At 44.5% G+C, this 16,580-nt stretch overlaps 1 protein-coding gene across 1 annotated transcript in view; it reads right to left on the reverse strand.

Moving 5' to 3' along the window:
- Nucleotides 1-16,580, reverse strand: part of LOC139578130 (inositol hexakisphosphate and diphosphoinositol-pentakisphosphate kinase 1-like) — a 70,141-nt gene that overhangs the window by 37,465 nt on the left and 16,096 nt on the right. Inside the window, 6 exon segments of the mRNA XM_071405375.1 lie at nt 3,760-3,885; nt 5,580-5,665; nt 10,771-10,880; nt 14,008-14,083; nt 14,642-14,728; nt 15,107-15,208. Of these exon segments, the coding sequence (XP_071261476.1) occupies nt 3,760-3,885; nt 5,580-5,665; nt 10,771-10,880; nt 14,008-14,083; nt 14,642-14,728; nt 15,107-15,208 (587 nt within the window).

Raw genomic sequence — 16,580 nt, forward strand, 5'->3', positions numbered from 1 at the left:
CAGGACATCAGAGAAGGAAAGAACATCACAGAGGAAGGAACATCACAGAGGAAGGAACATCAGGCTTACAGGACATCAGAGAAGGAAGGAACATCACAGAGGAAGGAACATCACAGAGGAAGGAACATCACAGAGGAAGGAACATCAGGCTTACAGGACATCAGAGAAGGAAGGAACATCACAGAGGAAGGAACATCACAGAGGAAGGAACATCAGGCTTGCAGGATATCAGATGAAGGTAAAGCGCGAAGAAAGGGTACCCACCTACGCAACGGCACAGACTCTGCAAAAAGTTGATGAGGTAGGTAACATTGGTTATTTGGTGATTCAAAAAGATTTCTTTTTATTTAACTAGGCAAGTCAGTTAAGAACAAATTCTTATTTGCAATGACTGCCTACCCCGGACAACGCTGGGCCAATTGTGCGCCACCCTATGGGACTCCCAATCACGGCCGGCTATGATAGAGCCTGGATTCGAACCAGGGACTGTAGTGATGCCTCTTGCACTGAGATGCACTGTCTTAGACCGCTGCGCCACTCGGGATTCTGTTCGCCTGAAAAGGAAACAGTCCTTCGCATCTCATACCTGGGATGAAATATGGTTCATGTAATGAGGTTGAAATCATAAACCACTAAAGACCTGGGAAATTCCATAATGAATCCTCCTGCAGGTTGTTTACTAGTCTTCCATAATGAATCCTCCTGCAGGTTGTTTAATAGTCTTCCATAATGAATCCTCCTGCAGGTTGTTTACTAGTCTTCCATAATGAATCCTCCTGCAGGTTGTTTACTAGTCTTCCATAATGAATCCTCCTGCAGGTTGTTTACTAGTCTTCCATAATGAATCCTCCTGCAGGTTGTTTACTAGTCTTCCATAATGAATCCTCCTGCAGGTTGTTTACTAGTCTTCCATAATGAATCCTCCTGCAGGTTGTTTACTAGTCTTCCATAATGAATCCTCCTGCAGGTTGTTTACTAGTCTTCCATAATGAATCCTCCTGCAGGTTGTTTAATAGTCTTCCATAATGAATCCTCCTGCAGGTTGTTTACTAGTCTTCCATAATGAATCCTCCTGCAGGTTGTTTACTAGTCTTCCATAATGAATCCTCCTGCAGGTTGTTTACTAGTCTTCCATAATGAATCCTCCTGCAGGTTGTTTACTAGTCTTCCATAATGAATCCTCCTGCAGGTTGTTTACTAGTCTTCCATAATGAATCCTCCTGCAGGTTGTTTACTAGTCTTCCATAATGAATCCTCCTGCAGGTTGTTCACTAGTCTTCCATAATGAATCCTCCTGCAGGTTGTTCACTAGTCTTCCATAATGAATCCTCCTGCAGGTTGTTAACTAGTCTTCCATAATGAATCCTCCTGCAGGTTGTTAACTAGTCTTCCATAATGAATCCTCCTGCAGGTTGTTAACTAGTCTTCCATAATGAATCCTCCTGCAGGTTGTTAACTAGTCTTCCATAATGAATCCTCCTGCTGGTTGTTTACTAGTCTTCCATAATGAATCCTCCTGCAGGTTGTTTACTAGTCTTCCATAATGAATCCTCCTGCTGGTTGTTTACTAGTCTTCCATAATGAATCCTCCTGCAGGTTGTTTACTAGTCTTCCATAATGAATCCTCCTGCTGGTTGTTTACTAGTCTTCCATAATGAATCCTCCTGCAGGTTGTTCACTAGTCTTCCATAATGAATCCTCCTGCAGGTTGTTAACTAGTCTTCCATAATGAATCCTCCTGCAGGTTGTTAACTAGTCTTCCATAATGAATCCTCCTGCTGGTTGTTTACTAGTCTTCCATAATGAATCCTCCTGCGGGTTGTTTACTAGTCTTCCATAATGAATCCTCCTGCAGGTTGTTTACTAGTCTTCCATAATGAATCCTCCTGCAGGTTGTTTACTAGTCTTCCATAATGAATCCTCCTGCTGGTTGTTTACTAGTCTTCCATAATGAATCCTCCTGCAGGTTGTTTACTAGTCTTCCATAATGAATCCTCCTGCAGGTTGTTTACTAGTCTTCCATAATGAATCCTCCTGCAGGTTGTTTACTAGTCTTCCATAATGAATCCTCCTGCAGGTTGTTTACTAGTCTTCCATAATGAATCCTCCTGCAGGTTGTTTACTAGTCTTCCATAATGAATCCTCCTGCAGGTTGTTTACTAGTCTTCCATAATGAATCCTCCTGCAGGTTGTTTACTAGTCTTCCATAATGAATCCTCCTGCAGGTTGTTTACTAGTCTTCCATAATGAATCCTCCTGCAGGTTGTTTACTAGTCTTCCATAATGAATCCTCCTGCAGGTTGTTTACTAGTCTTCCATAATGAATCCTCCTGCAGGTTGTTTACTAGTCTTCCATAATGAATCCTCCTGTAGGTTGTTTAATAGTATTCCATAATGAACGCTCCCGAGTGGCGCAGCGGTCTAAGGCACTGCCTCTCAGTGCTAGAGGCGTCGCTACAGACACCCTGGTTTGAATCCAGGCTGTATCACAACCGGCTGTGATTGGAAGTCCCACAGGGCGTCGAACAATTGGCCCAATTTGTTCTCAACTGACTTGGCTAGTTAATTAAAGGTTCAATAAAAAATGTAAACTTTTTTTTAATAAGCCTGCAATGAGTTTCAATGTCTTCCATGCGCGTCTTCAACTATTTCTCCCTCATAAACGTAAACATTTGCGTACGCCCACGCAACAAAATTGCACAACTTTTGTAATGAATTGAGTTGGACTAATGATCATCTTGGCAATACAGAGCATCTTCTAAGAATGTCCATATGATTAAGGAAGAGAGACAAAGCAGCAGGCAGATGGTTCAGGAAGCTTGAGGGTCTCTTCCACTGAACCTAGAACAAGCACTTTAATGACACCCTGTTCAGGAAGCTTGAGGGTCTCTTCCACTGAACCTAGAACAAGCCCTTTAATGACACCCTGTATGTTACAGAGCAGTTGCATCACAGAGTTGAATCACAGAGTAAAATGTCAAACACAAAGAGAAGGTGTGTCCACCAAGAGGACACACCAATATGTCCCAAGTTCTCCCTGACCATGTGACCTCATGAAGAGAAACCCAGGGCTCTAGAAAAGTGCTACTGTATGTGTGGACAGACAGAATATGAAGGGAAGTTTTCTTATCAAACACTTTACAGCGTTATCTACATGTAATTCAACTGACGTTTGGAGCATTAGTTCAACTGAATTCAATTGAGACCAGAGCTGAGTTTGATGTCAAATCATTTGGGTTTGACTAAATTGTGTAAAGGTGAGGAGTGTAACCAGAGGTAGTATATAGTGTAGAGGTGAGGAGTGTAACCAGAGGTAGTATATAGTGTAGAGGTGAGGAGTGTAACCAGAGGTAGTATATAGTGTAGAGGTAGTATATAGTGTAGAGGTAGTATATAGTGTAGAGGTGAGGAGTGTAACCAGAGGTAGTATATAGTGTAGAGGTAGTATATAGTGTAGAGGTAGTATATAGTGTAGAGGTAGTATATAGTGTAGAGGTAGTATATAGTGTAGAGGTGAGGAGTGTAACCAGAGGTAGTATATAGTGTAGAGGTAGTATATAGTGTAGAGGTAGTATATAGTGTAGAGGTGAGGAGTGTAACCAGAGGTAGTATATAGTGTAGAGGTGAGGAGTGTAGAGGTAGTATATAGTGTAGAGGTAGTATATAGTGTAGAGGTGAGGAGTGTAGAGGTAGTATATAGTGTAGAGGTGAGGAGTGTAACCAGAGGTAGTAGGAATATCCAGTAGTAGAGTACTGTACCTTGACCTCCAGGGTACATGCAGCGGAAGGCCCTGCCCAGCTCCTCAGCCTGTACCCTGCCTGCCGGGGTCAGCTCCCCTCCCCACTTCAACACCAGCAGCAGAGACGGACCCTCCTTTGGACCCTCTGAACACACACACACAAATAACCGCATTAGTTCCTGCAGGCCAAGAATGTGCATGTTAAACGTACATTTGAAGTCAGAAGATGACATACACTTAGGTTGGAGTCATTAAAACTAGTTTTTCAACCACTCCACAAATGTATTGTTAACAAACTATAGTTTTGTCAAGTCGGTTAGGACATCTACTTTGTGCATGACAAGTAATTTTTCCAACAATTGTTTACAGACAGATTAATTCACTGTATCACAATTCCAGTGGGTCAGAAGTTTACATACACGAAGTTGAATGTGCCTTTAAACAGCTTGAAATATTCCAGAAAATTATGTCATGGCTTTAGAAGATTCTGATAGGCTAATTGACATAATTTGAGTCAATTGGAGGTGTACCTGTGGATGTATTTCAAGGCCTACCTTCAAACTCAGTGCCTCTTTGCTTGGGAAAATTGATTTTGATTTTTCATGGGAAAATCAAAAGAAATCAGCCAAGACCTCAGAAAATAATTTGTAGACCTCCACAAGTCTGGTTCATCCTTGGGAGCAATTTCTAAATGCCTGAAGGTACCACGTTCATCTGTACAAACAATAGTACGCAAGTATAAACACTATGGGACCACGCAGCCGTCATACCGCTCGGGAAGGAGAGGTGTTCTGTCTATTAGAGATGAACGTACTTTGGTGCAAAAAGTGCAAATCAATTCCAGAACAACAGCAAAGGACCTTGTGAAGATGCTGGAGGAAACAGGTATAAAAAGTATGTATATCCACAGTAAAATGAGTCCTATATCGACATAACCTGAAAGGCCGCTCAGCAAGGAAGAAGCCACTGCTCCAAATCCGCCATAAAAAAAGCCAGACTATGGTTTGCAACTGCACATGGGGATAAAGATCGTACTTTTTTGGAGAAATGTCCTCTGGTTTGATGAAACAAAAATAGAATGTGAAGCACAGGGGTGGCAGCATCATGTTGTGGGGGTGCTTTGCTGCAGGAGGGACTGGTGCACTTCACAAAATAGATGGTATCATGAGGCAGGAGAATTATGTGGATATATTGAAGCAACATCTCAAGACATCAGTCAGGAAGTTCCATTTGCGACCAAGCTTTGTCTTCCAAATAGACAATGACCCCAAGCATACTTCCAAAGTTGTGGCAAAATGGCTTAAGGACAACAAAGTCAAGGTATTGGAGTGGCCATCACAAAGCCCTGACCTCAATCCCATAGAAAATTTGTGGGCAGAACTGAAAAAGCATGTGCGAGCAAGGAGGCCTACAAACCTGACTCAGTTACACCTGCTCTGTCAGGAGGAATGGGCCAAAATTCACCCAACTTATTGTGGGAAGCTTGTGGAAGGCTACCCGAAACGTTTGACCCAAGTTAAACAATTTAAAGCCAATGCTACCAAATATGAATTGAGTGTAAACTTCTGACCCACTGGGAATGTGATTAAAGAAATTAAAGCTGAAATAAATAATTCTCTACTATTATTCTGACATTTCACATTCTTAAAATAAAGTGGTGATCCTAACTGACCTAAGTCAGGGAATTTTTACTAGGATTAAATGTCAGAAATTGTGAAAAACTGAGTTTAAATGTATTTGGCTAAGGTGTATGTAAACTTCCGACTTCAACTGTATGTGTAAGAAGTTAATCATGAACATGAGCAGAGATGGTGAATGCCTGCGACTCCTCGTCCCTACCTTCTTCCTCACTGGAGGCTTTGGGCTGTCCGTTGGGCAGGTAGGTGAGCTGCACCTTCCTGTTGATGCCTGAGAAATGGCCGTACCTGGAAGAGACACGCACACAGGCGGCAGGTATCCACCCTTAATGAAGAACCAGGCATCATTATACGGGGGTAGGTATCCACCCTTAATGAAGAACCAGTCATCATTATACAGGGGCAGGTATCCACCCTTAATGAAGAACCAGGCATCATTATACAGGGGCAGGTATCCACCCTTAATGAAGAACCAGTCATCATTATACTGGGGCAGATATCCACCCTTAATGAAGAACCAGTCATCATTATACAGGGGCAGGTATCCACCCTTAATGAAGAACCAGTCATCATTATACAGGGGCAGGTATCTACCCTTAATGAAGAACCAGGCATCATTATACAGGGGCAGGTATCTACCCTTAATGAAGAACCAGTCATCATTATACAGGGGCAGGTGTCTACCCTTAATGAAGCACCAGTCATCATTATACAGGGGGAGGTATCTAACCTTAATGAAGAACCAGTCATCATTATACAGGGGCAGGTATCCACCCTTAATGAAGAACCAGTCATCATTATACAGGGGCAGGTATCCACCCTTAATGAAGAACCAGTCATCATTATACAGGGGCAGGTATCTACCCTTAATGAAGAACCAGGCATCATTATACAGGGGCAGGTATCTACCCTTAATGAAGCACCAGTCATCATTATACAGGGGCAGGTATCTACCCTTAATGAAGAACCAGTCATCATTATACAGGGGCAGGTATCCACCCTTAATGAAGAACCAGTCATCATTATACAGGGGCAGGTATCTACCCTTAATGAAGAACCAGTCATCGTTATACAGGGGCAGGTATCCACCCTTAATGAAGAACCAGGCATCATTATACAGGGGCAGGTATCTACCCTTAATGAAGCACCAGTCATCATTATACAGGGGCAGGTATCTACCCTTAATGAAGAACCAGTCATCATTATACAGGGGCAGGTATCTACCCTTAATGAAGAACCAGGCATCATTATACAGGGGCAGGTATCTACCCTTAATGAAGAACCAGTCATCATTATACAGGGGCAGGTATCTACCCTTAATGAAGAACCAGTCATCATTATACAGGGGCAGGTATCCACCCTTAATGAAGAACCAGTCATCATTATACAGGGGCAGGTATCCACCCTTAATGAAGAACCAGTCATCATTATACAGGGGCAGGTATCTACCCTTAATGAAGAACCAGGCATCATTATACAGGGGCAGGTATCTACCCTTAATGAAGAACCAGTCATCATTATACAGGGGCAGTACACACTCCTTAATGAAGCACCAGTCATCATTATACAGGGGCAGTACACACTCCTTAATGAAGAACCAGTCATTATACAGGGGCAGTACACACTCCTTACAGACACGTGACATATGTCAAGAGCTCAGCGTTGAGCTCAACTCCATCCGAACTCTGTCAATTTAGGAAGTACATTTTAAATATCCTTATTAAAAAAAATGTAAAAACTTTTCTTGGACTAAAATCAATTAATTACTGGATGGAATTGGCAATTTTTAAATGGAACTGACTCAGACCCTATCGGACACGACATTTAATTTCAGAACCATGGTTCAGAGGTCTTCGACCAGCTTCAAACGCTAGCTAGCAAGTGCTCAGTCAGTCAGGCTAGGCCAAGCGAGTTTTGCTAGGCTAGGCTAGGCTAGGCTAGCTGCCTGGTTTCTGGAAACATGTTTTGGGTTGTTGTGTATGACCCATGGAAGCCTGCGGTCACTGTGTTACTGGTAATCCCTTATGTGCCATACCAGCGCTGTCCTTCAGGATGTGACAGGCTTTTGGTAAAAGTGCATAACACCCCACCCACCATCTCTACCTCCCCTGTGGTTTGCGATACATTGATGTGACAGTGATAGGCTACCTACTGCTGCTCAATGCTCCGGCAATTCTAATCATTTAGCATATCCGTCACTAATGTAAAACATACCTTCTTCTAATAGAAAAGAGTCCTTGGGACAAGCATCTGGTTTGACACAACGTACAGACCAAGCACATGACAGCCCCGTGAAAATGGGTTTGATAGGCGATACAGTCTGTGTTTTACAACCGATCTTGGATTCCCCGTTCCCGCACCTTCCCAGATCAATAACCCACATAGATCAATAACCCTCACAGATCAATAACCCTCACAGATCAATAACCCTCACAGATCATGGACCTGTGTGTTTGATCCTTGGTTATTGTCAAAGAGGTGCCATTTGCATTGAATTGTGGTTAATATGCAATCCCCATACCATTATCAACGAGTTTAACCAGGAAGACTACATACAGATTACATACAGTACACAGAGAATGAGAAGAGTGAGAGGACGAAGGTGTAGTGAGATTAGAGGGCAACTTTCAGAACGACATGCATCACAGACAAACACAGCACTCGTTCAGAAACACACACATGGATGTGGCTAGTGGTCCCTGATTCTAATGGTCAGTTTAAAATCCCTCGTTATGACTGGAGGTTAATGGCAGTGGTGGTTACAGAGCGAGGAGGAGTGAACCCGGGGGGGCTGAACCGGGGGAGGAGTGAACCGGGGGAGGGGGAGGAGTGAACCAGGGGAGGGGGGGAGGAGTGAACCGAGGGGGGGGGGGTGTATACCGAGTGTCATTCAAGCTGGATTCCCTTTGGAAAGAGGAGGAGAGAGAGAGAAAGGAGCGAGGAAAAGAGAATTAGAGACACAAGGAGGATGGGGGTTGTCCACAAAGTGAAAGCTGCTAGGCTACGGTGTGTTTCAGGAACACAGGGACTAGGCTAATTCAATGTGTGGAGCACTGGACTACAGACACGGCAACACGGAGGAGGTTCCTACACTGGACTACAGACACAGCAACACGGAGGAGGTTCCTACACTGGACTACAGACACAGCAACACAGAGGAGGTTCCTACACTGGACTACAGACACGGCAACACAGAGGAGGTTCCTACACTGGACTACAGACACAGCAACACGGAGGAGGTTCCTACACTGGACTACAGACACAGCAACACAGAGGAGGTTCCTACACTGGACTACAGACACGGCAACACAGAGGAGGTTCCTACACTGGACTACAGACACGGCAACACGGAGGAGGTTCCTACACCGGACTACAGACACGGCAACACGGAGGAGGTTCCTACACCGGACTACAGACACGGCAACACGGAGGAGGTTCCTACACTGGACTACAGACACGGCAACACGGAGGAGGTTTCTACACTGGACTACAGACACAGCAACACAGAGGAGGTTCCTACACTGGACTACAGACACAGCAACACGGAGGAGGTTTCTACACTGGACTACAGACACAGCAACACGGAGGAGGTTCCTACACTGGACTACAGACACAGCAACACAGAGGAGGTTCCTACACTGGACTACAGACACAGCAACACGGAGGAGGTTTCCACACTGGACTACAGACACAGCAACACAGAGGAGGTTCCTACACTGGACTACAGACACGGCAACACGGAGGAGGTTCCTACACTGGACTACAGACACAGCAACACGGAGGAGGTTTCCACACTGGACTACAGACACAGCAACACGGAGGAGGTTTCCACACTGGACTACAGACACAGCAACACGGAGGAGGTTCCTACACTGGACTACAGACACAGCAACACGGAGGAGGTTCCTACACTGGACTACAGACACAGCAACACGGAGGAGGTTCCTACACTGGACTACAGACACAGCAACACAGAGGAGGTTCCTACACTGGACTACAGACACAGCAACACGGAGGAGGTTCCTACACTGGACTACAGACACGGCAACACGGAGGAGGTTCCTACACTGGACTACAGACACAGCAACACGGAGGAGGTTCCTACACTGGACTACAGACACGGCAACACGGAGGAGGTTCCTACACTGGACTACAGACACAGCAACACGGAGGAGGTTCCTACACTGGACTACAGACACAGCAACACAGAGGAGGTTCCTACACTGGACTACAGACACAGCAACACGGAGGAGGTTCCTACACTGGACTACAGACACAGCAACACGGAGGAGGTTCCTACACTGGACTACAGACACAGCAACACGGAGGAGGTTCCTACACTGGACTACAGACACAGCAACACGGAGGAGGTTCCTACACTGGACTACAGACACAGCAACACGGAGGAGGTTCCTACACTGGACTACAGACACAGCAACACGGAGGAGGTTCCTACACTGGACTACAGACACGGCAACACGGAGGAGGTTCCTACACTGGACTACAGACACAGCAACACGGAGGAGGTTCCTACACTGGACTACAGACACAGCAACACGGAGGAGGTTCCTACACTGGACTACAGACACAGCAACACGGAGGAGGTTCCTACACTGGACTACAGACACAGCAACACGGAGGAGGTTCCTACACTGGACTACAGACACAGCAACACGGAGGAGGTTCCTACACTGGACTACAGACACAGCAACACGGAGGAGGTTTCCACACTGGACTACAGACACAGCAACACGGAGGAGGTTCCTACACTGGACTACAGACACAGCAACACGGAGGAGGTTTCCACACTGGACTACAGACACAGCAACACGGAGGAGGTTCCTACACTGGACTACAGACACAGCAACACGGAGGAGGTTTCTACACTGGACTACAGACACAGCAACACGGAGGAGGTTTCTACACTGGACTACAGACACAGCAACACGGAGGAGTTTTCTACACTGGACTACAGACAGAGCGGAGGTTTCTACACTGGACTACAGACACAGCAACACGGAGGAGGTTTCCACACTGGACTACAGACACAGCAACATGGAGGAGGTTTCCACACCAAGCATCACATACAGAATAGCAGATCACTACCTGATGCATGGATAAAATTATGGACAGATTAGAGCGTGACGTGTGTGTGTGTGTGTGTGTGAGTGAGTGCGCAAGTGTATACTAGGATACCAGATTTTCCATGGCAAAAAAACAACAAAAAAAACGAAGCAGACTTTGTTCCTCGTCAACATTAGGACTGTTTTCCATGAGAAATGAAGTCTACTTCATGTTTTGTTTCCTTGCCACGATACTTCTGAGTATCGCAATACTGGTCACCTGACAACCCTGGTGTGAGTGTGTGTGGCGTGCCCATAAGAGTCTCTCACATCTCTAGAACTGTCTTGAGCTGCTCCAGTTTACCCTTCTTCTCCTCGATCTCACAGTCTGTGTGCTGTCCCAACTCAGCCAGTAGGAGCCGGGCAATGTCCAGCACTTCCTACACAAAACACACACAACAGTCAATTGAACTGACATTTGTCACAAAGTGCTTAACCGCTACAGGATCGGTGACCCCCACAGGACGGTTGAGCTAACGTGCGCTAACGTGATTAGCATGAGGTTGTAAGTAACAAGAAAATTTCCCAGGACAGAGACATATCTGATACGAGCAGAAAGCTTAAATTCTTGCTAATCTAACTGCACTGTCCAATTTACTGTAGCTATTACAGTGAAATAATACCATGTTATTGTTTGAGGAAAGTGCACTGTTATGAACTTGAAAAATTTATTTATAAACCAATTAGGCACATTTGGGCAGACTTGATACAATATTTTGAACAGAAAAGCAATGGTTCCGTGGATCAGTCTAAAACTTTGCGCACAAACAGCTGCCATCTAGTGGCCAAATCTAAATTGCGCCTAAACTGGAATAATAAATTGTGGCCTTTCTCTTGCATTTCAAAGATGGAACATCTTTTACCAGATCTAATGTGTTATATTCTCCTACATTACAAAACTGAAAACCCCCTACAAAGAGGCGACAGTGGCAGGACATTTTACAGGTGTTGGAAACCTTGAAAATAACTGGATTAGAGGTAGCAACCATATACAGTATTATCTTATTGTTACAAATAGGCAGTGTTGGGGAGTAGTGTAGTACATGTAGTTCAACTAGTAAATTAATTACATTTTCCAGTAGCTTAGTGGTAGTTGAACTAAATTCAAATCTATATAGTGTTTTCAGTAGTTAATTACTTTTTTGCCATGAACCGGTGCAGCTAACTACTGGAACTACACAATATTGTTTTACCATATAGTGGTGTAGCTAACTACTGGAACTACACACTACTGTTTTACCATGTAGGGGTGTAGCTAACTACTGGAACTACACACTACTGTTTTACCATGCCATCTGTAAAAACGAATAAAATTGATAAATTACGAGCCTAGTTGGTTTAGCCACGGAAAAGGTCAGCAACCTTCCTGCTAGCCATGATTGGCTGAGATAATGAATGGGCTGGACATGCAGGGAGATGAGTTTGGATTGGTCTGCCATGTAGCATGCTTCTGTCTATAACATGAGCTGGTGTAGGTCATCCTTTTTAACGCAGCTTTTTTGAAAGATATCGCGTAGTAGAACTGCATAAGTGTTGCTCTCCACTTTCTGGAGGACCGAGTTTTGAAATCAGTGGAATTAGAGTATGACAGCTGAGGAGACGGAGAACATTCTGGCCTTTGATTGCAAATATGCAGACGGAGTCGAAAAGAGAACACAGAGGGCTGTTGTATAACCTGTCTCCGGATTACATCTTCAAACTAAAGGGCAACCACGGCATCGGTGACAGAGCGGGAGAAGTGTCCATCCATGTATATGGGTAAGATAGTCTAGCTAGCTATATTTTCAGATACAGTAATCCCTCGTTTATCGCGGGGGTTACGTTCCGAAAATGACCCGCGATAAGTGAAATCCGCGAAATAGAAAACTTCTTTTTTTTTTACAATTAGCAACTATTACATGTATACAAATACAGTGACTCACGTGTAGGCCGTTTCACTGCTCTTCAGACTGGGCCGCTGCATCCTGACTGCGCTCTGCAGTGTTCTCTTCTTCTGAAGCCCGCGGTGCAGGTGTGTTTGTTCGGGAGAAGAGCATAGTGATAGGCAGCTGTTGTCGCTCTTTTTTCTTCTTTGCAAAAAGATCCTTGTACACCGACATGCCACCATCGATTACGTTGGAGAACTGTAATGAACGGCTCATCAAAGGGTCCCATTCCTCAGCTACTCGCTTAAGTTCAGTGGCCATTCGCACCATGGTTGCTAAGCGACCAAGCGTTAGTCCTTCCTTCCTTCCTGGCCAACTTAATGTAAATTTGCCAAGCTGTTTTATGTACGTACACATAACTGCACGAGACGACAAAATGATAGCACAATTCGTAGCATGTTTTGATACAAGAAGCGGGAGTGAGTTTTTAGCGAATCAGAATGCAGAGCACAATGCACCAAAAAAAAAAAAAAAATGCATTATGAAAATCCGCGAAATAGCGAATCCGCGATAAGTGAACCGCGAAGTGGCGAGGGATCACTGTATTACACGTTTCTAATTTTGTCAGAAAGTCTTTTTCATTTAAAGTTAAAGTGTACTGTTAGCTAGCTAGCTAACGTTAGCTGGCTGTCTCGCTAGGTAACGTTACGTGTATGATCTGTCTAGTAATATTATTCGTATCTGAGTTAGTTATAGCCTAATGTAAGCTAGATAACATTGAACCTGGTTGGTTAGTTACCTGCAGATTAATGCAGGTTAGTACCGTTATGAGTTGGGATTATGGTTCATTGTTTAGCTAGCTAGCTACATGTCTAAACAAAAAGACTCCACTATGCAAGTAACCATTTCAATAGAAAGTTCATGATGTCACTGCAACATTTGTCAATAGACGTAGCTGGTAAATTCGCTCTGGCTATCTACTCCGATTTCAGAGCCCTCTCGTCTGAGTGTGCCAAAGCGCAGAATAACTGACAAATTTATGAACGCTCAACACCCGTTGAATATGGCCAGTGTCAGTAAACATTGGCAAAAAAAAGCTTAATTCAAATTGTTGCCAGCAGCACAGGTGCAGTCATCAACGCAGTCATCAAAACTTGCACACTGGAGGTTACAAGTTTATCAACTTTCAAAGCAGAATTACTTTCCCATTGTTCCTCAACTCTAGTGTGTGATACACCATTTTATAGCCCTGAGTCTCTACTTTTATCCAATGTAAAAAACACAATTTAAAATTTTGCTACGTAAGATTGAATCAAGCCGGTCGGTCAGTCACATATAGGCAATAATTAACTATATTTTTCGACATTAGACTTGCCTAATTCACACCATTTCAGATTTCCATATGATCATTTTTCATAATAATCACAAAGTACTGTAGTTTGGATGTAGTGAACTACTTTTTCAAAATAACTGAAGTAAACAAACTGTATTTTTCTTAAGGGTAGCTTAACTTCTTCCAGTGTAAAGTCATTGGTAGCTAGGTAAACTATATTTTCAGAATAGCTTCCCCAACACCACAAATAGGCTTCCGCTCAACAGAGGGTTTCTGTGTTACGGGGAAAGAAGATATACTTGGACTGACCTGTAGCTGTTTGGGCTTCTTCAACTTCAGTTTCCCTGACTTGTAGCCTCCGTACTTTTCAAACAGCGCAAAGAATCTAAAAACAACAGATTCAAACATGGAATCTAAACAACAGATTCAACACCGAAATGCAACAAGACTGGGGAATGTGAATTACAAGTTGTATTTGTTATATGGACGAACAGAAAATGAAGTCATTCATTTTGTCAGCGTGTAAAATGTTGCCCACTGTGAATGGGGAGAGGGGGTATTTGAGGTATATAGACTCACAGAGGGGGTATTTGAGGTATATAAATATATAGACTCACAGAGGGTATTTGAGGTATATAAATATATAGACTCAGGTGGGGTATTTGAGGTATATAGATATATAGACTCACAGAGGGTATTTGCGGTATATAGATATATAGACAGATGGGGTATTTGAGGTATATAGACTCACAGAGGGTATTTGCGGTATATAGATATTTTGACAGATGGGGTATTTGAGGTATATAGACTCACAGAGGGGGTATTTGAGGTATATAGACTCACAGAGGGGGTATTTGAGGTATATAGATATATAGACTCACAGAGGGTATTTGCGGTATATAGATATATAGACAGATGGGGTATTTGAGGTATATAGACTCACAGAGGGTGTCGGACTTCCATCTTCATCTTCTGTTTGGGGGTGCGGTCTCCGTGGCGGATGATGGCGATGACACAGCGCAGCTCCATCCTGTGGGACAGGTGCCATTATAGAGTTGTTTACTGTACTCATCCTTAATTATTGAGAATCTCAATAGGCTGAGGGCTGAAAAACCAATAGGCTAATGGACATGGAAATCAGTTATATACACCGGGTTTCAAACTAGGTCATTTACGTGACTCAGGACTGTGTTTAGCCCAATGAGATGAAGCCTAGGAGTTAGCTGTGGGAGCTAACAAGTCTTCAAGTCTCAAGAGAGGTTAATCACCACGTGAGTATAGTTCACTAAACCACCTCAGACTACCTCTAGAAGAGATGAGCAAGGAAGAGGGGGGACAGGATGAAGAGGAGAAAGAAGCAGGAGGAAGAGGAGAAATGAAAAAAAAGGAAGAGGAGAGGAGTACTCACATGGTTCCCGAGGTGGTGGGGACTATGGGTATGTCCTCAGCCTCCAGGGGGATGGACCAGGGGATGTGGAACTGAGGGGCCAGCTCTCGCATCACTATGTTCCTGTGTGGGGTGGGGGGGAAACAACTAATAGTGTGAGCTATAGCAGAGTTTGGATTCTAGCTAGTTCAAGGAATGAGTTGTGGCTAAAAGACACTTTTACTTTGTCAACGTACAGTATGGCTCTAGTTACCCAGCTGTCCCCTGGGTGTCAACGTACAGTATGACTAGTTACCCAGCTGTCCCCTGGGTGTCAACGTACAGTATGACTAGTTACCCAGCTGTCCCCTGGGTGTCAACGTACAGTATGACTAGTTACCCAGCTGTCCCCTGGGTGTCAACGTACAGTATGACTAGTTACCCAGCTGTCCCCTGGGTAGCAATGTACAGTATGACTAGTTACCCAGCTGTCCCCTGGGTGTCAACGTACAGTATGACTAGTTACCCAGCTGTCCCCTGGGTGTCAACGTACAGTATGACTAGTTACCCAGCTGTCCCCTGGGTGTCAACGTACAGTATGACTAGTTACCCAGCTGTCCCCTGGGTGTCAACGTACAGTATGACTAGTTACCCAGCTGTCCCCTGGGTAGCAACGTACAGTATGACTAGTTACCCAGCTGTCCCCTGGGTGTCAACGTACAGTATGACTAGTTACCCAGCTGTCCCCTGGGTGTCAACGTACAGTATGACTAGTTACCCAGCTGTCCCCTGGGTGTCAACGTACAGTATGACTAGTTACCCAGCTGTCCCCTGGGTGTCAACGTACAGTATGACTAGTTACCCAGCTGTCCCCTGGGTGTCAATGTACAGTATGACTAGTTACCCAGTTGACCCCTGGGTGTCAATGTACAGTATGACTAGTTACCCAGCTGTCCCCTGGGTGTCAATGTACAGTATGACTAGTTACCCAGCTGACCCCTGGGTGTCAATGTACAGTATGACTAGTTACCCAGCTGTCCCCTGGGTGTCAATGTACAGTATGACTAGTTACCCAGCTGTCCCCTGGGTGTCAACGTACAGTATGGCTCTAGTTACCCAGTTGACCCCTGGGTGTCAACGTACAGTATGACTAGTTACCCAGCTGTCCCCTGGGTGTCAATGTACAGTATGACTAGTTACCCAGCTGTCCCCTGGGTGTCAACGTACAGTATGGCTCTAGTTACCCAGTTGACCCTTGGGTGTCAACGTACAGTATGACTAGTTACCCAGCTGTCCCCTGGGTGTCAACGTACAGTATGACTAGTTACCCAGCTGTCCCCTGGGTAGCAACGTGGAAATCAGGGGGCTAAATCAGGGACTGTAGTTGGAAATTAGGCGGCTGGCTAAAACTGGCACTTTCATAGTAATGTTGATTCAAGTGCGCACGGTCCCTGTAAAACTAAAACGTACTAAATGAACGGAGATGGATGAGCGCTAGTTGAACCTTCAGCATGAC

The sequence above is a fragment of the Salvelinus alpinus genome, chromosome 6, assembly GCF_045679555.1.
Source record: "Salvelinus alpinus chromosome 6, SLU_Salpinus.1, whole genome shotgun sequence".
In the NCBI taxonomy this organism is placed as follows: Eukaryota; Metazoa; Chordata; class Actinopteri; order Salmoniformes; family Salmonidae; genus Salvelinus; species Salvelinus alpinus.